Source organism: Phoxinus phoxinus, assembly GCF_949152265.1.
Source record: "Phoxinus phoxinus genome assembly, chromosome: 12".
Lineage (NCBI taxonomy): Eukaryota > Metazoa > Chordata > Actinopteri > Cypriniformes > Leuciscidae > Phoxinus > Phoxinus phoxinus.
The window spans coordinates 13,229,849-13,253,346 of record NC_136887.1 but is presented as its reverse complement, the minus strand read 5'-3'; the positions used below and the strand labels follow the sequence as shown (position 1 = coordinate 13,253,346).

The 23,498-nt window shown below is 36.2% G+C and overlaps 3 protein-coding genes across 10 annotated transcripts in view; all 3 read left to right on the top strand.

Moving 5' to 3' along the window:
• The first annotated feature begins 170 nt into the window (after positions 1-170).
• On the top strand, positions 171-5,040 carry ndufs8b (NADH:ubiquinone oxidoreductase core subunit S8b). Of its 2 annotated transcripts, XM_079631578.1 has the most exons (7): positions 183-283; positions 808-851; positions 972-1,037; positions 1,116-1,205; positions 2,268-2,440; positions 2,527-2,655; positions 3,039-5,040. In XM_079631578.1, exons 2-7 carry the CDS (start codon positions 809-811, stop codon positions 3,168-3,170), a joined length of 633 nt encoding a protein of 210 aa, XP_079487704.1. In that variant the 5' UTR covers positions 183-283; position 808; the 3' UTR covers positions 3,171-5,040. The 2 variants fall into 2 exon arrangements, with proteins under 2 accessions (XP_079487703.1, XP_079487704.1); XM_079631577.1 differs by having other exon boundaries at positions 171-283; positions 972-1,205; positions 3,039-3,602.
• Positions 5,041-6,996: 1,956 nt separating this feature from the next.
• ran (RAN, member RAS oncogene family) lies at positions 6,997-11,650 on the top strand. 2 transcript variants are annotated; one of them, XM_079631579.1, is made up of 7 exons: positions 6,997-7,193; positions 7,809-7,879; positions 10,008-10,092; positions 10,210-10,335; positions 10,419-10,606; positions 11,003-11,173; positions 11,259-11,650. In XM_079631579.1, exons 2-7 carry the CDS (start codon positions 7,847-7,849, stop codon positions 11,301-11,303), a joined length of 648 nt encoding a protein of 215 aa, XP_079487705.1. In that variant the 5' UTR covers positions 6,997-7,193; positions 7,809-7,846; the 3' UTR covers positions 11,304-11,650. The 2 variants fall into 2 exon arrangements, with proteins under 2 accessions (XP_079487705.1, XP_079487706.1); XM_079631580.1 differs by having other exon boundaries at positions 7,187-7,301.
• Positions 11,651-16,218: 4,568 nt separating this feature from the next.
• stx3b (syntaxin 3b) overlaps positions 16,219-23,498 on the top strand; it is a 34,678-nt gene continuing 27,398 nt past the window's right edge. For 4 of the 6 annotated variants that reach the window (XR_013799864.1, XR_013799865.1, XM_079631575.1 and 1 more), the window contains exon 1: positions 16,258-16,653. Coding sequence is in view for 4 of the 6 variants with exons in the window: in XM_079631575.1 (XP_079487701.1) it covers positions 16,624-16,653 (30 nt within the window). In the remaining 2 variants the exon portion in view is untranslated. Of the gene's footprint in view, positions 16,654-23,498 lie in introns of all 6 variants that reach the window. The other 2 variants (XM_079631573.1, XM_079631574.1) reach the window with 1 other exon arrangement.

The following is a 23,498-nucleotide window of genomic DNA, read 5'->3' as shown; positions in this document are numbered from 1 at the left end:
TTGACCAATCAGAAGCCAAATGACTGTAAAGCAATAATATTAACAAAAATAGTCAAATAAATACAATAGAATAAATGCAGTTTTAAATGCAGGATTTTACCTGTTCCATTCATAAGCGGTATGACACTCTCACTCTCTTGTCTGTCACGCGCTTAGACATAGACCGTATATAAAAAGTCACGCTGCAGGTAAAGGAACACCACGTGACCAACCGGCTCCTCTTGACTGAAAGCGCTAGATCCTCTGATCACCGACCGACCGACCGACTGACGGAAGCATCTCGGTGAGTTAAACACGCAACAACTTTAAATATAGGACTACATTTCCGAATAATTTAGGTAATCAATGGAGTTACATTGTTTCATGCAGTTTAACGCTAGACGACAACGGGACAGTGTAAACTAAAGGAATAGTAAAAAAATAAATAGGCTACATAAATAAAAACAATAGCTAAAAAACATATAACAAATATAAAACTGCTTGCTTTTTATTCACCGGTAGACTGCTTGCTGCCTAAATGTCATCATGATAAATTAAGCGGAATAAACCACAGATGACACAATGATTAGCCTACCTAAACACAAAGTGGATGTGTTTACGTAAAGCATTTGTTAAACAATAATTTACTTGTATGGAAGAAGTTTTTTTCTAAGGTCTGACAGATTGGGAAAGGAGATTACCAGCAGGCTTATAATGTAAATCTGCTCATTTGGCATACAGCCCTCAATCTCAATAAGGTGTAGAAGCACCACTGTCATAATTGCCTAAATCATGGACATAAATGTTTATGTCTCTTTGGCTGATTAGGATGAAGATGACATTGCGCATAATATATTCCTCATGCCGCATAAGTGAGTTTATTTGATATGATGTATCAGTCAGAAAATGATAATTTGACCTTGAACTGTGAGATTTTGCCATACTGTAATAGTTTCTCCTAATGAAGCAAAATTATGTTTCATTTCATTAAGGCACTTTCGCAGTCAGGCTTGGACCTGTCCGTCCCTTCAGCCTTACCGTCTACAGGGGAGGCTATAGTGAGATCAAACACACGTATACATTTTCCCACCCTAAACACACAGTGTCCTACAATGCCTCTCTCTGTCTCTCTGTAGAATATGTGAATGCTGAAGAGTTGCCTACCGACATGAAGTCCATCACAGACCGTGCAGCACAAACACTGCTGTGGACCGAACTTTTCAGGGGTCTGTTACCTTTCATGTAGTGTGTAATAGCTGTTTTGTGAATGTAAAATGTCTGGCAAATTTCAAAGATAAAAGTGCCCGATAAATGGAGTTATTGAGTTATTGGAGTAAATATTCGTTTTGTCGAAATTTCGAGAAGACGCTGTTTTCTGTGCAGCGAAAGCAAATCAACTTTGCATGAACTTCGAAAATGATGAGGACTTGAACTCGAACTGATACAGTAAAACCAACGCCATCGTTACTGTTTATGTCACTGTGTATCAAGTGCTGAGGAAGATCCAGAGCTGAAATTCAGATATGGTAATAGGCATTTTGTTCCGACAAGCTCTGTAAGCAACAGACTGGGCCATCTGACCAATCAGAGCAGAGTAGACCAATCACAACAGACTGGGCCATCTGACCAATCAGAGCAAAGTAGACCAATCACAACAGACTGGGCCATCTGACCAATCAGAGCAGAGTAGACCAATCACAACAGACTGGGCCATCTGACCAATCAGAGCAAAGTAGACCAATCACAACAGACTGGGCCATCTGACCAATCAGAGCAGAGTAGACCAATCACAACAGACTGGGCCATCTAACCAATCAGAGCAGAGTAGACCAATCACAACAGACTGGGCCATCTGACCAATCAGAGCAAAGTAGACCAATCACAACAGACTGGGCCATCTGACCAATCAGAGCAAAGTAGACCAATCACAACAGACTGGGCCATCTGACCAATCAGAGCAAAGTAGACCAATCACAACAGACTGGGCCATCTGACCAATCAGAGCAGAGCAGACTCTCGTAAAGGGTGGGTTTGGAGAAACTGAATCCTTTACCAAACCGTTTTAGACACTGTGAAAAAAGAACTGATGTTACAATATTATGAGAAAATGAAAGTGTTTATTGTAAACCTATTGCAGGAGTCCCATAATAGGGGCACTTTAAAAAAAAAATTCTTCTTCCTGTATATGGTACTTTTTTTGCATGAGATTTTGCAGTACAACTGTTGTGTTGTTCAAATACATAATAATAATAATAAAATTATTATTATATTCTGTGTCTGTATGGCAGGATTGGGCATGACCATGAGTTATTTGTTTAGAGAACCAGCTACTATCAATTACCCATTTGAGAAAGGCCCTCTCTCTCCCCGCTTCCGCGGCGAGCATGCGCTGCGCAGGTATCCAAGCGGAGAGGAGCGCTGCATTGCATGCAAACTGTGTGAGGCTGTCTGTCCTGCTCAGGTATACACACACACACACACACGTTCCTCATCTGTGATTACCTGTACTGGCTGTGTGTTACTTAGCAGTGCTTTTGTCTCCTGTAGGCCATCACAATAGAGGCAGAGACCCGTGCAGACGGCAGCCGGAGAACAACTCGCTATGACATTGACATGACCAAATGCATCTACTGTGGATTCTGCCAGGAAGCCTGTCCTGTGGACGCAATCGTAGAGGTACACACATATATTACACAGACGCAAGCAGCGCAACTCGACCCGATGCAAACACAACCCATTATAACCAGTGATCTTCACTGGATGCGGTATGACAAATGCCTGACGATAAACTGATGCTCTGCTTTATTCCTGACATACTCCTCATACTCATACACGCTACTTCTGACATGAAGGACAAATTGACTTGTAACGGTCGCTTTGTCTCGTCCGGTGTAGACACGATGTTACCCAGACAGCAACTGGGCCACATCTGGTACATGTGGATTCAACCCGGATCGGGGCCGCTGGGTACACTGATATACTTAATTGATCACTGAGGGTTATTTAGTCCAAAACAGTTCATATTATACACTGATATTTTGCCTTTCCTTTTGTGCCAGGGCCCTAATTTTGAGTATGCGACTGAGACTCATGAAGAACTGCTGTATAATAAGGAGAAGCTGCTGAATAATGGAGACCGATGGGAGGCTGAGATTGCTGCTAACATTCGGGCAGATTACCTGTACAGATGAACAAATAACATCCTGCTGACAGAAACACAAACAGTAGACGACATCAGTTCATTAACATCATCCACTGAAACTAAAAATGACACTTTGTAAAGAACCACAAAAAGTATTAATATATATTAGGCACTGTCTAAACGCACAAAACATAATGCACTATGAATGTTTGTCTATCTGTTCATTTTAAAGCAGTGCATTCAAACATAATAGGTTGTTCTCAGGGGCAGATATTACGCACGTAGACGTATGTGAATGTTTACAGGGAATTCACATAGTTGTATATTCTCTGATAAAGTGATTTGATGATTTAAATGAAATAACAAACAAAATATGGTGCATTTCTTTTAATAATGTAACCATTTACCACATTTGCATTATAAATATTATTGCTGTTAGCTATTTATATTTTAGATATAAAGTGTATTCTTTTTTACTATTACCGGTATGTATTATTGTTACTTAATTATATATTATTATACTATATTATCTATAGTGTAATATAATATACAAGCCCACATCGATCAGTGTATTCAAATTTACTAGGTAAGACTGGCAAGGCAGTCTGGTTGAGGAACGAGCACTCCCCGTTTCAGGATATGCACATTTGAACTCTCTTGTGAAATTAGCATCACCATTGGAGTACCTCACCTCAGTATAATCCTAATCTGCATCTCTTTCCCTTGACCCCCCCTTCCACCGTTCCTTCTCTCTCTCATGCTGAGATCACCTGAACTCACCCCAAAATCGATATGGTTTAGTGTGAGCAATTATCATACAGTATTATACATGTTTGGTATCAAATGTCTCAGTGTGACGGTACAAAGGTCTCATTCCCACAGAAGTAAACCAAAAAGGTAATAAGGTGTGGAGAGTTTAGAGATATCTTGTTAACTGCTGTGGGTGTAACTGTTAACTGTTACCCATGTGTAAATCAGCTTCTGTCCCCAGTAAGTCTGGGACGGTGATTAATGCAAATTTTCATTGTGAACTCATGTTTACATTTGAAAAGAGGTTTTTGCCTCGGTCTGAGTATTTAGGGAGATGCTGAAGAGGGTTCAGGGCACGATTTGTAGCTCAAATTAGCCTGTGATATTTTAATAAAAAAAAAAAAAAAAAGAAGTGATGCTGAGTGTCTTGAGCACTGTGTCAGATTAGTAACGGACCAAATAGATCAGTGTATTCAAACTTACTAGGTTATCATCAGGTTCACATATTAAGCATGTTTGTATCTAAATGTTTATAGGACATTCACATATTTGTTTATTCTCTGATAAATTAATTGAAATTAAATAAATAAAATAAAATATGGTGTATTTCTTAACATAATGCTACTAATGTAACTATTTACCACATTCTGATTACAAATATTATTATTGTCAGCTATTTTTACTTTAATAGTAACAGTATAATATTCAACTTACATTGTTGTATAAACTGTATATATATATACATCCCATAATATTTTAACATATATATTATTAACATACTGTTTATATATTTCACACACAGTATATTTATTCTGGTCTTTCATCTTATTGTTCATGTCACACATTGAATATTCTGTAAAATATCTTATTGTATATATACCTTCTATATTTCTCAAGTTTGTCTATTTCAATAACTAAATCCCATGCTATAGTTCACCATATGTCTTTGTATCTTCTGTGTCCTGCAGTTTAAACAACAAAAAACAGTGCCCTCTAGAGATGTGTTGTGTAATAGGCACACATATTACAACTGTGTGTGTCATGTTTGTTTACTCAGTAGCTGAAGTATTTCATTAAATCAGCCACCATATGTGTGTCATTTGATCTGTTTTAAAGTCTCATGAAATGTATTGTATATTGCAGTATTTATTATAAATGATTTATCATGTTGTTGTTTTTTTTGTCCTCATAATCTTTAATCATAATAACCTCCCTCCCCACCTCCTTGCTGCATATCTTGGCTGCATCCGAAATCGCATACTTCCCTACTATATAGTAGGCGAAAAACAGTAGCCTATGTGACAAAAGAAGTATGTCCGAATTCACAGTAGGCTACTGATAAAAGAGCAGGCTAAAAGTACCCGGATGACCTAGACGTCTTCCAGTGAGATTCTAAAGTGTGCATATTATGGACACTTTACTATCCCATGCGACACAGGAGAGGATTTGTGAATGGCAGTGGAGCGATGTATATCAACAATAATAACAACATGACTGTAGTACGTCCCTATTATATTCATAGGCATAGCCTACACGCATTCATAGCCTACTATATAGGCCTAGCCCTAGAACATAGCGGTTGTGAAGTAATTTTTTATTCAAAATAAGTAGCCTACCTCAAATGAGCATCTTCTCTCTTTTTTTTTTTTTTCAGAATTATACATGAAAAAAACAGTATATACAAATGTTTCACATATAATGTTCTAAATGATTCCAAAGCATCATAAGATGTAAGGAACATTACAGTCACAATCATATCAAAGATATTACAGAACATTCGATTTACATATTAAGGAAAAAAAGAAAAGAAAACATAAAAGAAAGGAGGTATACGTGTATAATTAAAGTAAGTAAGAGGAATTTAATTATTTTTAGATGTCCATAGTTCTGGTTGCTTTGCGGTTTGAAAGTCCTTGCAGTGTTTCAAAGTAAATCTTCATGTCGGCCTTAAAATGGTAGATGTTGGGTATCAATTCAGACCATTTACATTTATGTATGTAAAACTTACCAAGTAATAAGATAATATTTAACATAAAAACGTGACTCTTGTCCATATCTTTTTTGTCATAATAAAAAAAAAACATCCATTTTCTCTATGAGAATTTTAATTCCACTTAACATATTAAATAAATATTCCACATCAATCCAAAAGAATTTCACATACATAGGCCTACATTCAAAGAAAAGATGTAAAATAGTTTCAGTATCCTTTTTACAAAATACACAGGATTCAGAAAGGTCATTTCTATATCTTTTTATGAACTGGTTTGTTGGATACATTTTATGTATAATTTTAAAGTATATTTCATAAACTTTATTATTAATACAGTATTTGTTATTATAAGTCCAAATCAATCTCCAATTAATATTTTCTAAATTAGCATATTCTCTTCTCTATTTATTTATTATAAAAAAAAATCCAGAATTATACATGAAAAAACAGTAGATACAAATGTTTCACATATAATGTTGTTAAATGATTCCAAAGCAGCAAGAAGTTAAGGATTTTTTTATTATTCTTTTTTATTGAAGGAAACATTGGGTACAAACGTGTAAAACCATCAATATACAATCAAACATTTATACAGACATACCATACCAGAGACAAAGAACAAAACAAACAAAAGAAGAAGAAAGAAAAAAAACATACATACATACATACATACTAAATAAAGGTGGAAAAATAAGAATATTAAGAGGATTTGGGGAATAGGTCATCATAATATTTACACAAAAGATTTCCATTCGTCTTGTTCTTTACAAGCTTGTGTGATTTAAGAAGCATATTAAGTTCCAAAATATAATGTTTAAAACATAAGGAAGACTTAATACATTTCTGCTTGTGTATAAAGAACTTAGCATATAAGATTATAAAGTTTAATACAAACTCCAGGGTGCCATCTTGTGGGAAACAAAAGTAACAGATAATATCTTTCAGGGTGAATGAGTAAGTTATATTTTGAGATTGGAGAAAGTGAGTACCCAAATCTTCTCTTCTCTTCTCTGATGACGAGTTTACTGGCGCGAGGGCGGGACAACCTGTCACTCACATGAGATCAACCAATAGCAGACCACAAACGTCCAATTCCCCAGGAACAAAACAAAGTCCCGCCCTACGGTTTTTCTCATTCCAAAAGCCGCATCACTAGGATAAAAGCCTCATCAGGGGAGCAAAGACTATCTCAACTTCAGTTTCGCTAGGTGGCGCAGTTGTCCGGCGGCACCAGAGATCACGTGGTAGGGGCGGAAGCGTTTATGTGAGCCACGCTGAATCCCGCGCGGGCGCAGCCATTTGCTCTCTTCCTCGATCACTTCAACACCGGTGAGTGCGGAACGACGATGCTCTTCTCATCACAAACTCATTTCAACGAGACGGTTTTGGTTTCGCCAAAAACAAAACGCACCCGAAAGTCTTTATACTTTTGCTAAGGTGATCTAAAGTCGGTCAGTTCGCGTTTATTCGCCGCTGATGTGGAGTTGTGAGTGTTTCATCATGGCTCATCTGTGTCGTAGCGCCATCGTGAGTTGTTGGCAGCGCGCGATGCTGGCGGGCTGCTGAACTCGCGTGAACAACACTTGCTTCGGTCCACTCTCTTGTGAAATTAACCGATTGTAGTTAATTTTCACAATCTTTAAGGCGCTATATATTGATTTCCAAATTGATGGGCCTGTTTGAGGCCTTCAGGCTGCGACTGAAGTTCAGGCTCCAGTAGCAGCGGCCTCGTGTGTTCGCGCGCATCCTTTTATCAGACGCGGTAGTTGTTCGTTTGTGAACGCAGTTACTTGTTTTGAGTTTTATAGGCTTTTTGGGGTTAATAATATGCGTGATAACAGTGTTGTTTCCAGTAGTTTTGTGTAACTATGTTGTTTATTTGTGATTGTTGCGGCCTTTTGTATGATGTGACTAACGTTAACCGTCCCGCCATCTCTCCCGCAGAGTGACTGCAGCACAAAGACCAACACACACAAACAGCCATGGCAGAGAACGAGCCACAAGTTCAGTTTAAGGTAATGCGAACTCCAAAACTACAAGCTAGAACAAATAAATTAGTTTAAGTGTTCGCTTGTTAGCACATTGAGTTGCTTAACTGTTTGGAAGTAAATTAGAAGACTTGTTCCTGATAACGAGTGCAGAGATAAGCGTGAGAACCGCCTCGAGACGCTGAATGATGGTGCATTAATCAGGAAAACGGTTAAAATGTTAGTAAATGTTTAAAAAAACAAGTGTCTTCAAAATTAATAAGAAAACGTAAGGAGGATAATTTTATATAGTATAATTGGGTAACCCATCCTCCGTCTTGTCCCATGTTATAGTTCAATGTAACAAACTTTCCTGGGTAACACTTTATTTTCAGGTGTCATTGTTTGTGTAATTCTATACAAGTACTGATAAATATTAACTTACTGCTTGGTTGAGGGGTAATGCGTGTAATTACGAATTTACTGTTATTATTATGTTAAGTACATGTAATGGACCCTGTAAAATAGTGTTACCCTTTATTTTACGGTTTCATTGTTACATGCAGTTACTAAAGTAATGACTACAAAGTATGTATAGTTACATGCAACTAACCCTATAGTAAGTACACGCAGTTACTTAGTATTATTTGTAACAAAGACCCCTAAAAGCAAATCCTAACCTTTTTCCTTTTTTTTGAAGATTGTAACTGATGGCAAATTTCAGACTTTATTTTTTTTACTACCATGCAACTATTAGATTAAATTCGATTTTATAGATTATAAAATTAGATTTATAAATTGATCATATGCATTCAATACTTTTAAACCTATGTTTTAATGCAAATTAATCCGTTACTTTATTCAATATGGTCTGAGAGTTATTACAAATATGACCACTGATATCTTTAATATTTTGAAAATGGCATATGCAACAGTTTATGGACAATTCGCATCGCTGCATCCAGCCACTCCCATAAAAGAGCTGCCGCTTTTCAAATTAGTGCATGGCTCAGACAAACTACATCGTGTGTAAGACTTAAATAAAATTATAATATTGTTATACTTATAATTCCCTCATGAATAAATCAGTAATACTGCCTCTATAGTTTGATAGACTATACATTATCATATTAACTTTATTTTTTAACTTATTTTAAATAATTACTGTCCCTGGTTCAATCAGGTACTTTTGTAAGAACGCCTCCACTTAAAAAGATGCAATCTAATCCTGTTTGAGTTTACGGACCTGTTGCTATGATGGTAACTCCGGGATAACCTTAGAAGAACCCAACAATCCTGGATCATGGCATCATCAATCGTAAAATCCAGATAACAGAGGAATCCACGTTTAAAGAACAGGCCCCTGATCCAGTTAATCTGAGTGTCATATTTACAAAAACAACATTTTTCATAACATTTGAGTTTTATTTCAGAAGCATAGTACAGTACTACATTCTCTAGAATAAATGATTCAATAACAAATACATTTAAGTCGCTTATTGCCACCTAGTGGCAAAACAATGTAATCGATAAATGTGCTAAAGTTTCTATCAAAAGCTGATTTACTTTATTTTAATCTCCACCGTAGACTTAACTGTTTATATTTGAACTTTAAACTTATCTCCTTTTATGATAAACAGAACTAGTGTATCTCAGAAATAATTAAATTATGAGGTTGAATAGACTGAAGCTTTCATGACAACTCTCTGGGTCAGCGGTAGCGCCAACACAGATTTGAATATTGCAATATGATTTTGTCAAAGTTGAATAGAAAGACGAATTGGAAGATCGCTTGGGTGTTTGAATTGAGATTAGTCTTGTAAAGAGTAATCGTGCAGCTCTGTCTTATCTCTCTCACATCATATGAGTAGCGCGAGGGATTTTCAGTGCATTCATTCTCGCGTCGCTTTTCTCATGTGTCCACTTGAAAGAGAAATTTAGTCACTTAACACTCATAGATAAATAGACATTTCATTCTCTGTTGGAACAAAAGTGGGTAACTTCTGCCAACCTTTTCTATAAGCAAGGACAAAAATAAACTAATTTAATTTGTATTAATATCGATTCTGGAATAAATAAAAAATCTCCCAGCCCTACTGTTTTGTCGTGTCAACTATTGTAATACCGGTTGCTTGGAAAGTGTTGCTCACTCATGCAAACTCTTTCCCATCCACAGCTGGTCCTGGTAGGAGATGGAGGTACGGGGAAAACTACCTTTGTGAAGAGACATTTGACTGGGGAGTTTGAAAAGAAATATGTTGGTAAGTCTCATTTCATTCATGTGGCATCTCAACGCAACTATTCCGGAGGAATGTGTGGCTTTGGTGCGACAGTCACAGCGATGAGCAGCTCTTAAATGTTTCTTTGTGTCGTCTTAGCCACACTTGGAGTTGAGGTACATCCCCTGGTCTTCCACACAAACAGAGGAGCCATCAAATATAACGTATGGGACACAGCCGGGCAAGAGAAGTTCGGAGGTCTGAGAGATGGATATTACATCCAGGGTATGTTTCCGTTTACCATATATACACTTTTCGGCCGCTTTTACTGTACAGCAGTGGTTTAACATGCATCTCTCTCTCTACAGCTCAGTGTGCAATCATCATGTTTGATGTAACTTCTCGAGTGACCTATAAAAACGTGCCCAACTGGCATCGTGACTTGGTGCGTGTGTGCGAGAACATTCCCATAGTGCTGTGCGGTAACAAAGTGGACATCAAGGACAGGAAGGTCAAAGCAAAGAGTATTGTGTTCCATCGTAAGAAGAATCTACAGGTACAGTGAACCTTTTGAACTAAGTCGACATTGAATAATTCACCCCATCTCTGATCTAAATGCGTGTTGTAAACAATTCAACCATGCCCGTTTCATTAATAAAATTCAGAGTTTGTAATGTTTAATTACAAAGTCTCTCCGGTGACGCATGCAGGACTTCTCCGATCACTTAGTCGCTTAAACCCACTCTCGGCAAGATCACATTCATCAGTGCAATGCATCAAAATCCAATCAATTGAACCAAATCCCTAGCCTAACGAGTTTCACTCAGATGTGCGTCACAATATAGAAGTTTTAAAATGGTCACCCTCACATTTCCCCTGTGGTTAAGATGCTGTAGTAAAGACCGCATGTCAGGCTGTTCTAGACCATTAATGAGATTCTTCCTTTTCTCAGTACTACGACATCTCTGCCAAGAGTAATTATAACTTTGAGAAGCCCTTCCTGTGGCTTGCACGGAAACTGATTGGAGATCCTAACCTGGAGTTTGTTGAGATGCCAGCCCTTGCACCACCTGAAATTGCTATGGACCCATCACTTGCTGCACAGTATGAGCATGACTTGAAAGTAAGTGTACACTCAGGTGACCCGTCAGTTACTTCTGCTCTCCCCCAAAAAAGTGTTTAATCTGTAATGTTTGCGTCTCTTCTAGGTGGCAGCAGAAACAGCTCTCCCAGATGAAGATGACGACCTTTAACCTGTTAACTCCTCTGACCTCCTTGTGGCAATGTCACTGGGATTTTCCAGTGATGGTTCCTCTCCCTGCCCCTTTTACTGTAACCCCCAGCGCAGAATATTTTTATTTTTCAATTTTTGGTTTGTTTTGTGTTTTGAATTTGAGTAAATTGTGTGGTTCATTTCATTGTAGACATGCTAACTGTTACCACCAGACAGACACACACATGCAGACATGCCTACACTGACACACTCGCTCACTCAACACGGTGTGAGAGCAGGTCGAGTGTCCCAGTGCTTACTTCTCTATGTAAAGCTCTAAGCACTTAGAGGAATTCTTGGAATAAAAACATTCTCGATATAATAATCCTTGCCTGGTCTTTTCTTACGAACAAAATAACTTAAAGCAAATGATGAAACAAGTGGGCTACTGGTAAACCATTTTGTTGACCAAGGAAATGGTCAATCCTTTGTTTTACATGTAAAGCATGTTTCAGGATACATGGCTCTGCATGTTTCTCTGGGTTTGTGCAGACAATGGTGCATCATAATGCTTGAAAGGTCTAAAATGGCATTTTTCTCGTCACTGATTGTGATAGTTTAAATACTGTGAGATATGCAGTGGATTGCTGCGGAGTCCAAGATCGATCCGTTGTCACAAATAAAATCGCATGCATCTAGTTTAAGGTCTGATGTGGTTTTACACCAAGCCATGTCACTTTTTATATCCATTCCTATTGTAAAGTATGGGATTTCCTTGTTCGAATTTGCTTTCATTTTTATGCGCTATTGATAGTTACTCGTATTTAAATGAATGCTATGCCAATAAACCTGAAATGGACTAGACTTTAGCAGAAAAGTTACCGTGTGGCAATTTTTTAAAAACCGCATGGGTATAACAGAAATTCTCATTACATTTTAAAAGAAAAGTGTTTAACCTTAAAATGCAATAAATGTTAGAAGAAAATTTCAAGTTAATCAGACAAATGATTTAATATTAAATGTAAGATTTGAATGTTAAAATTTTGATAATTTAAATGGTTGCATACTGTCAGAAAGGAGACAGGCCAAAATCAATTTAGGCACTTTTTATTAAACGCTTTTAATTATACAATCATTTGATATAGATTGGTTCATGACATTTGTGTATATTCCGTGATAAATGCATTCATCACACTGAAGAATCTAGACTATTCACTATTAGTGACTATAGTCACTATTACAATATTGAAGCTAAATGGGGTATGGAAATAATTTTTGTTAAACACTGTCAGTAAAAGGTCAATGAAAAGTGGTGCCTATAACCTGAAAATGCAATAAATATTTAGGCTAGTTAAACATGTACTTAAACTAAATCTGCGACGGTGCAGAAAATGTGGTAAAAAATATGTAGGCCTAATTCAAATTAGTTAATGAACATATTTAACTACTACAATAATTGTATCAAAATTATTAAATTGTTCAGTTGTAATGGTTACTAGATACCAAAAAGGTATATATTTTATATATATATATATATATATCGATCATCTATCAGTTATCACAAAACGTGGAATCTGTGCCCTTTAATAGGCCTACTCAAAAAAGCAATGTGATATAATGGATTCAGTAGAACTGAAACAGATTAGTCAATATTGGAATAAATGTCGTCTATATTTGGGTCACTGACAAATAAAGCTTAAAACGGATGTAAAGCATTATTTTTCAATGTGTTTGAACCAGTTTTAGTTGTTAAATAATATTTCAACATGTTTAAGTTCATTTTAAATTCACCGTTTATGTCAAGCGGTACAACCAAATAGTTGTAAGTATAAATTGCAGTTGTAGGCCCCCTACCACCTAATATGGAAAGTGTACCAAATATTCCCATACTTGAAATTAGCAGGTTTTACAGTATCTTCATCACACTGAAGAGTCTAGAGCCTTTTTGGTTATAAAACCAACCGTTGTTGTTAAGCAACTTAGTACATTTATTATAGTGATTTTTATTCAAAATGCATCTAGTAGCCTAGTATAAAATAAATTGTTGCCAGGCGGAAGGTAATTTATATCTGTTGACAGACAGACAGATATAAATGTGAACATGGACTGGTAACCAGTTTCTATCACAATAGCCGTCAGTTGCTACTTGCTACTATAAAGTAATATGAGATTCCGCTTCAAACAGTATAAGAAGTTTGTTTTGTTTTCGATGACAAAGGACAATAGTGTATTAAAATTACCAGTAACTAAACTGGGGTACGTTAGAGTGATAACGTAATGATGACTTCGTACTACGCAATACTACGATTTAGCCACCAGAGAGCAGAAAATACTAATTAATGCTACTCGTCACAGTCTTTGGAGTCTAGGGTTCACAAACTATCAACAGGAAGGGTTTAGTCAACATTTATACACACATTCCGTCGCGTTTGGGTATAAACTACAGGTATACACGCATTTGATCCACTTCACTGATGTGATGACGAGAATAATAGGCTAACTCAACGTCAGCGAAGTCACGCGAAGGACAGTGATCGCCGAGACACCCGTTTTGATGTAAAACAAAACCTTTGTTTTTGTTTTGTTTTTTTGGGGGGGGGGCTGGGATCAAATATATATCAAAAATATTTTTATTTCACATTATAAGAAAGCAATTAAAACTGTTTCTATATAAGCCTACGAGCCCTTTAATATATTTACATAAGGTTAATCTACCCCCTGGTTGTATGTTTTCCTATGTAGGCTAGCCTATATGTATTATTGCAGTTCTGACTGTACATTGACTTTGTTAGTTTGAAGTTTAATAATAAAAAAGACACCCGTGCTGATGTATGATTGCACTTCCTCGTCCTCTCGGTGTTGTTGACAGAGGACAGAGGGTTAATGAATGTCAGCTCTCGCGCTTCACGTGTGGTGAAGTGGGCTATACACTCGTTGATCTCTGACTCCAGATATAATATATCCCATGCACAGTAAAAACCAAAAGTCTTGACGTGGAAAAGTTTTCTTACAGTAAGTAGCCTATTAGAATCTAATAAATAGGCCTATGTTATTTCATGTCAGAAGCACATCTGAATCACAGTCACATTGTTTTTAACAATTAGATTAGTTAATAAAAATAAGCCAAAAAAATAAATAATCTAATAGTTTAGATTTCTGCATTTCAGTAATAATAACATTTCATCAAATTGAATTGAACAATCCTTACATATTATTAATATTATGAATTAAGAATAATTATATGAGTAAAAAAACCTAGAGCTTAATAAAACATTTTGTATCTCAATGGAACAGGGGAATGGATCATTCAGTTTATGTGATTCGTATTCAGAAAAACAATTAAAATATGTTATAAATAACACATTTGTTGTATACATAAGTTAAAGATGAATGTTTTATTAAGATACTAATTTAAAATTCTTAATTCATAATATGTATGGGATTATTCAATTTGATGGAATTTTACTAATTGAAATGCGTACATCTTGAAATAAGGCTTATTTTTTTTAATGAATACTTAGGCTACCTGTATATTAAATAAGCTACATTTAGAAAATAGATTTAAATATATTAGTCACTATTACAATATTGAAGCTAAATGGGGTATGAAAATAATTTTTGTTTAACACTGTCAGTTAATGGTCAATGAAAAGTGGTGCCTACCTGAAAATGCAATAAATATTTAGGCTATTTATACTTAAAAATGAATCAGACAAACGTGTATTTAAAAAACAATATCTGCAACAGTGCAGAAAACGTGGGAAAAAAATAATATTATGTGGGCCTTATTCAAATTAGTAAATGAATACACATATTTAGCTAATAAAATATTTGTATCAAAATTATGAAATTGTTTAATTGTAATGGTTAGATACCAAAAAGGTCAAGTTTTCTGCAGGGAAAATAAACATGGGACATATTGTAATCTTACTATTCTCTATGAATTACATTTTTTTAGTTTTTTTTTTAGATATTATCGAACATCTATCAGTTATCACAAAACGTGGAATCTGTGCCCTTTAATACTCAAAAAAGCAATGTGATATAATGGATTCAGTAGAACTGAAACAGATTAGTCAATATTGGAATAGATGTCGTCTATATTTGGGTCACTGACAAATAAAGCTTCAAAACGGATGTAAAGCATTTTTTTTTCGATGTGTTTGAACCAGTTTCAGTTGTTAAATAATATTTCAACATGTTTAAATTAATTTTTTGTCATTCATTTTCAGTTATTTTATGTCAAGCGGTACAACCAAATAGTTGAAGTATAAAATGCAGTTGTACCACCTAATATGGAAAGTGTACCAATATTCCCATACTTGAAATTAGCAGGTTTTACAGTATATGAGAGATATCTACAAACCTTTTCACTGCCACAAGGGCTACTCTGGATGATGCATTTTCATGTTTACTGTTATTACCTTGTCATTTCATAATAAAAGAGCCATGTTTGCCATTGTGCCACCCTGACATTTGAGAATATACAAATTCCCGGATAAAAGTTTTTCAATTATCTCAACAGCTTTAAAACTAGTGAAATCAAATCTACATGAAAGGTTTTAAACCTAAAATGATGCCATAGCATTTTTTTTATTTTTTATTAAGACATTTTAAATAGTTTTCTTAGTCTGTTCGTTTGTTCGCACAGTTGCACCACATGACATTGGGGGTTTAAGATAACAAAACACAAAACAATATGCTAAAAATGAATTCAAACTAAATAGGTTTTATAGAATAAATTAATATATGTCATGTATTTACCAAATTATTTTAAAAGGAAATAATGTACTTGGACACAAAAATATGCATGTCATTTAAAACTGCACAAGAAAATCGAAACACATACTTGATCTTAGTTTGTAGCATCAAATGAATAGTTATCAACAAATGTAATATTTATTTAGAACTTAAAGATAGTACTTATTTTTGAGTACACATACACAGGTGCCCGCAGGAGCGCGCATGGAGGGCGTGACCGCGGCCAGTGATGTAGGCTAGGTGAGACACAGAGAGAGCATGCGTGAGACGACAGCTCTCTCAGAACGATTATAACGAGAAAAGAGAGGGAGAGGGAGGAAGACAGATTAAGCAGACTGAACACAACTGTTGTTTTAATCCTCTGAGCGGATAGATTTAGAGGGAAAAAAAACTCCTGGTTTGGAGAAGAGCAGCCATATTGCATGGACCTTTGGTGGAATAACAAGAGGAGCCGGAATACGCGGAGTTCAGGAGGAAACATTCAGACTTCACGATCCGCTAAGCACTGTTACAGCTCACTCTTCTGTCTAATCTGACTTTGACCTATTTATTATTTATTTATTTTATTGTTTAGATAGTGTTAAACAACATATTGAAAGATGAAGGACCGACTGGATCAACTAAAGGCGGTAAGCGTGTGCTTATATTTCTTCTTCATGTGATTGTGAAGTTTACTCGACATGAGTGAGCTTGTATTCATACTGCTCTACAAGTGTATAGGAATGACATTACGTAACGGAGTTTGTCTTAAACCTCCATGTCAGATTCAGTAGCCTACTACTGTTAGAAGATGATCACAATCAATAAGGAACATTAGTAACTTTTGTACTTACTGTTACCCCAAAGAGGAATAATACAGAAGTTCATTATTATTTGATTATTATCAAATAATAAAGGCGATATAGAGTGTGTGAATGAATTGTCCAACAAGTGCTCACCAAAGGCAGCAAAAGTCATATTAGATATAGTAAGAGTGAAGAGAGGCAGTGTTGGACAGCTGATGTGGTCACCTGACTCATGGAGGGGGTCACGGGCCTCTGGGAAGATGGGGGATGGGTTGAGAGAGATGATGCTGATCTTCAAATACTTATTGAAAAATAAAAATAGACCGAATTTGCCTTCATTCTGTAGCCACACTACCAAAAAGTGTTTTTTGGAGGTGTAGGCTACTCTGATACTATGGTTTTTGGACATATGCAATGTGTTTAAGTAAACGTATCATTGTAACATGTTTTTACCATGTTTTTCAGACATATACCTAATACTACCATGTTTTATGTATGTACCAGCAATGCGATAAACAGTATTGCGCCAAACAAAACATACAAAAATGTAAATAAACTAGTTTATAAATCTAGGTGTGTCGATCCAGATGCAATGACGGGACTCAATGACAAGGAGTTTTTCAGGATTTCACAATTCTTGATTTATTTCAATTTCCATACCACATTAAATACTAGCCTACGTTCAAAGTTACATTATTGAGGACAAGCGAGACTTAAGTAAAAAAAAAAAAGGAAAAAAAGAACAAATTACAAGCAACAGCTTAATTAAATACAACAGAACAAAGATACAAATGAAATAAACTGTTTTATTTCTGAAGTGTTTCCACTAATAGTCTAATAGTATTCAGGCACAGAAATAATTGAATATTGAATAATCAAATGTAAAAAGTGCATCTTCACTGTATGAATATAGATGAATCCTAGTTAAAGCTACAAAAGTAATTTATTAAGAGGATTGAGTGATTTTCACTGTCTTTTGATTAAAGTCCCCCTGTAGTCAATGATTTTGTTCTTTAAACTCATCTTTGATCACCAAAATGTCATATTTAAACATTTGTTCCTGTTAATTTTTTTATTCATGATATATTCATTGAGAAAACGGCCTTTAAAGATTTTTATGGCAAAATTCCACTAATTTCTATTGAAAGCCATGAATTACAGACAAATATGCTTTAGGTCCAAGTAAAATCCATGTATCACACTGTTTAACATCCAAAACTCATTATTGCTTCATCCATCACTGATCATATACAAAACATGACAACACTTATAAATACAAATAGTATGACATGTCAGAGCGCGTCATGTGACGATTCTGAATGAATCACGTTGTCAGAAATTGGCATCAGCCTATGAGATCAGCATTTCGAGTTAAATCGGCCATTTTACTTTCATGATTGGTTGGCGATAAACAGGAAATTACCATATGTGGACCCGACAGCATTGTAAAGGAGAGAGAGAGCTTTCTAACGGTATATGTGATTAAAGAGAGCAGACAGCGATCGGGATGATTTAGAACGCCAACTTTTGATGAATTTAGGCGAAATCTACACACGCAAACAGACAAAGTGTAGTAAAATAAAGACCTAAATGTGTATTTTGGACAAGTCTGAAAGAAGACATGTTATTGAAGACAAATAGCCCAAAATCTCAAAATTCATCAGTGAAAAGAAAACAAGGTTTTTGCCTGGCTTGTCTCGCCTTAAAGCATATTAAAAACCGACAGTTATATGAATACTTGCCAAGATGGCCATTTTGACATACCTTTGTTGTGTGTATTTTTTAATCCAATGCAAGAAGAGAACTCTATTCAGTACTCCGAAGACTCGGCTCTCAGTGTGCGTCACAAAACAGCTTGCAAGGTTTTCGTCGTGATGATAGCCAGGGCATGTGACAACTCCATCAACTGTCCCGAGCGTCTTTCACGCCGGGCCATCGGGCAGTCCTTATTGTCGAGCCCTGAAAGAAAGAAGAAAAAATTGTGTTATCCGCACACAAAAATTTAGGCAAAAGCTCACATAAAATTGTGTTCCTTCCATCGAAGCCACCAAATTTTGCAATATCATCATTGTTTGTGATTTTCATAAACCAGTTTATATCAAGCCACACAAATATTTTTCAAAACAAAATTCATGGACATTTCCTCATTCATACCTTGAGGACAGATTAAGGTTTGGCTATTTGATATGCTCCTTGTTTTTGGATACTATCATGCTTTTTTAGACGTGCTAGAGCTGCATGATCAATCGCAAAAAGGTCGCGATCCCGATTCAAACACCAACCCAAACTCATTCCTAAATGTCAACGATTCGTCTATGTCTACTAAATCTTTGACAAGTACGATCACAGCGAAGATTCAGATCTGCGTTCGCGCCGCCGCTGACCCAGAGCAGTTATCATGGGTCTGAAACGGCTTCACGAAAAGTCTTTTCAACTACACAGTATCATTATTTCTGTCTTAGAATAATTCATATTATCACAGAAGTACTGGGATAAACCTAAAAGTTTATAGTTTGGATATAAACACTGATGTCTACAGAAGTGATCAAAATAGAGTACCGGTAAATCACCTTTTGAAAGTAACTTGACTCTTCAAATGAAGATTGTATCAATTACATTGTTACACCAGTTGACCCAGTATTATCATGGAGGTATCATGTTGTTGTTTTTTAGGCTAATTGAAGTACGCAGTAAATTCTGTGATCCATGAATATGGTACATCAGAGTACTGTTGGCGGGGGTTATTGAGGACTGAGTTTGTTGGGATGTCAGATCCTATGGGCTGGGTCAGAGGTGAGGATTTGTTTCTGTGGCAACTCTGCCTCAGTCAAATATTTGTTTTGTTGACTCTGGTACCTGAAGCAGCCTGGCTGGCAAGAGGAACGGGTGTGCGTGTGTGCTTATGGCCGAACCTTATTTACATTAGTCATAGTTTTGTTTCCGTGCTGGTTTGCATACAGACAATCTCACTCAGTTTTTTTTGTACTCGGCTGTTACTGGTTTCTTTTCTTTATGGTAAAATTGTATAATAATAAATACGATTTTTTTTACACTTTCTGATTTCTTGTGCAAAACTTTGACAAAATGCTGAGATGGGTGGTTGCCAGCATGTTGCTATGCTGTATCTAGGGTGTTTTGGGTGGTTGCTATGGGGTTGCTAGGGGGTCATGGCAGGGTTACTTACTAGTCCAAGTCAAAAGTGCCCATGCTTAAGTCGATATTCTGATATGATAATCTGATCAGTGTTATAATTACTAAAGAAAATTAAATAACTTTTTCGTTAAGTGAAATTAAAACTAAAACTAGAAAAACTAAACAATAATTCACAAATACAAATACAAAAAATTTAAATGGCCACAAATACATTTTATACATATATATTTTTTGTAATACAAATAATATAGGCTGGCTGTGTATATTATAAAACATACAATCTGTCTGCAATAAATATGCAAATACTACTAAATAGCAATAATATTAAACTGATATATTCATATTAGAAGTAGTTCACCCAAAAATGAAAATTCTGTCATTAATTACTCACCGTCGTCATGTTGTTTTTGTAAGACTTTCGTTGATCTTCGGAACACAAATGAAGATCTTTTTGATGAAATCTGAGAGCTTTTCGTCTCTCCATTGAAAGCTACGCTTTTAAGAGATCGTAAAAATAATCCATATGAAGTGAGCGGTTTAGTCCAAATTTTCTAAAAGAGACGCGATCATGATGAACGGATTTAATTTAGGCTTTTATTCACATATTAAAGTTAAAAAAAAATTTAAGTTGATTCTTAGCAAAAAACACTTTGTTCTTTCAAAATTATATGTGATCATTAATGTGTAAATACTTCCAGCAACTAATCAAGTATTCTCGTAAGCGTAGAATCTGCCATTCAGAATACATACGGGTGAGCTGCTCGAATGGCGGAAGCCATGTTGCGCCTCCATCTTGAAAATACATTAGCCAAAAAGAGACATACCTGGAAATTCAAGCTTCGCCTTTCGCGCTTTTACAGTCAGTGGCACCGTGACGAATGCGAGGGGGAGATTACTCGCGACTGCCGGCAGATTTGAAAATCTGTTGAAGATGGAGGATCACGCCTATTCTCGAGGACAGTCACAGAGTCGCCAAGGAAGCGAAAGAGAGAATTAAAACGACAACGCGACAGGCAAATCAACAAGACCAAAGTCAATAGTGGCTTTTCCAAGATGGGATTTTCCAGGTAATTCAGCCTATTTGTTTAAATTCAAAGTTATATAGTTGCTTGGCTAACTATAGCATGGTGCATAACGCTAGAATAATATGGCCACCGTAGGAGTTAAAACGCCGTGGGAATGGGAGGGGCTAGAAATTAATATTCAGTTGGTAGTCATACAATTTCACAGCTAGATGGGAGAAAATCCTACACAGTGTAGCTTTAACCCCCAACTCACACATCAGTTGTGGTAAACGTAAGCTCAAGCATGTTCGCTTGACGTGTGAGAACCAATGAGGTTCATTCTACAATCAGGTTCGAGCTTGAGCTTGGTTAAATGTGAATTAAAGCCTTAAATTAAATCCTTTCAAAAAAAAAAAGTGAATTTTCAGAAAATTTGGACTAAACCGCTCAATTCATATGGATTAGTTTTATAATCTCTTTATGAACTTTTTGAAGCGTCAAAGTGGTAGTAGCGTAGCATTCAATGGAGGGACAGAAAGCTCTCAGATTTCTTCAAAAAGATTGTTCCGACGATGAAAGAAAGTCGTATGCGTTTGGAACGACATGAGGGTGAGTAAATGATAGCATAATTTTTGTATTTGGGTGAACTATCCCTTTAACTTTGATTCTTAGGGTTCGGGGATTGTTTAAATCTTTAACCCTAGGTCTGAGCTGTAGTATTAATGAAGCTTATCTTAGCAAACAGTTTCTTGGGACTCGTCTGCGTGTGACCCTCTGTGCTAAAGGAAATCCTGTTGAGAAAAAAAATATTTATCAGTCTAACCTCTAAACCAATTGGTTTTTTCTATCGGTGTTTCACTGTAATGTTTAACTTGGTGTGGCTGAACTATTTTCTTCTTTGTGTGCAAATGTAAGAGTATTAAAGGCTAAGTGTACACACACACACACACACACACTTCTTGGAGCACAAAAGAAACTGTGGTACAGCTGAGCGGGAAGATTGTGTTAGTGTGACAATTTTTTTTTTCAGCAACTCCAATCGGCCTTCTTTTGTAAGTGTTAACAGGATGTTGAGGGAAAAACACTAATATTTACAGACTTTACTCTCAGGGTACACCGTTAACTCACTTTACTTTGACAGAGTAAGTGTCTCTCTCTCTCTCTCTCTCTCTCTCTCTCTCTCTCTACCATGGGTGCAGCAGGCGCAAGGATATTACGCAGCACCTGAAAATAGTCCCCAGCTTGGTAACTTCCAACGTGACGACACTAAGTTTGTAATATCATTGCGCCTGCTGGTACGCCAGTACAGTTTCTTGATTATTACGCAGGAATGAGAGTATAATCTAAACTAGAAAATCTAAACTTTTAATTTTCTGTCGGTCTTAGTACACGAACTACAGAAGAGTCAGGTTTTAAATAGGAAAAATATCAAGAGAAAATATGAGAGAGATGCTAACGGTCTAATCAGATTCAATGATATATGCTAAGCTATATGCTAAAAGTGCTACCACCAGACACGGAGATCGGCTGAATGGATTCGAAAACGATAAATCTCAGCTGTTTAAAGGTGCTCTAAGCGATGTCACGCATTTTTTTTAGGCCAAACATTTTTTTGTCACATACAGCAAATATCTCCTCACTATCCGCTAGCTGTCGGTCTCCTGAACACACTTTAAAAAAACGCGGTCTCTGTAGACACCCCAGGCTCCACAAACAGCAACAAAAACAAACTGGGCTAACCCGCACCACGAAACATAACAAACAGTGTTCCAGCCAATTTTGTTTCTGTAATAAACCCAGAGATTAACTCTGATTGTCCTTTTTGCTCCCAGAGAGAAACCGTGTTCCATGCATTTATGTATTGTGATAGATTGAGACCATTATTTATTGTTGTAGAGTCTTTTTTAAAGGCTTTTAATGAAGATTTTTCTATGCAAATGTTTATTTGTGGTTTTAAATATGTAAAGAGAAAGGCCTCTGTGTGTCAATTGTTAAATTTTGTTTTGGGCCAATCAAAAATGGCAATTTATGTGAGTAGGAAGAATAAGATCGAAAACATTTCTGGACAAGATGTATTGATGGTTTTTTCAAATCTAATCAAGTCAAGAATAATTACAGATTTAAATTTTTTCAAGGCTATGAATGATTTGTCATTGTTTGAAATGAAATGGTGTAGTGGAGAGGTTTTTTGTTCTGTTCTTGAAGTGGCATTAATTTTTGCTATTTGGTTGCAGTAAAGGAGTATTTTTATGGTGTTATTTATGAATAGCAGTATAAAGTGTGCTTTGTGTATGTGTTTGCTTGTTTTTCATCTTAATGTAGAATGATGTAATGAAATAATGTTTTATTTTTGATTGTAATAAAATGTGTTTTCAAATTCAAATTCTCTCTCTCTCTCTCTCTCTCTTCTCTCTCTCTCTCTCTCTATCTCTCTCTCTCTCTCTCTTCTCTCTCTCTCTCTCTCTCTCTCTATCTCTCTATCTCTCTCTCTCTCTCTCTCTCTCTCTCTCTCTCTCTCTCTCTCTCTCTCTC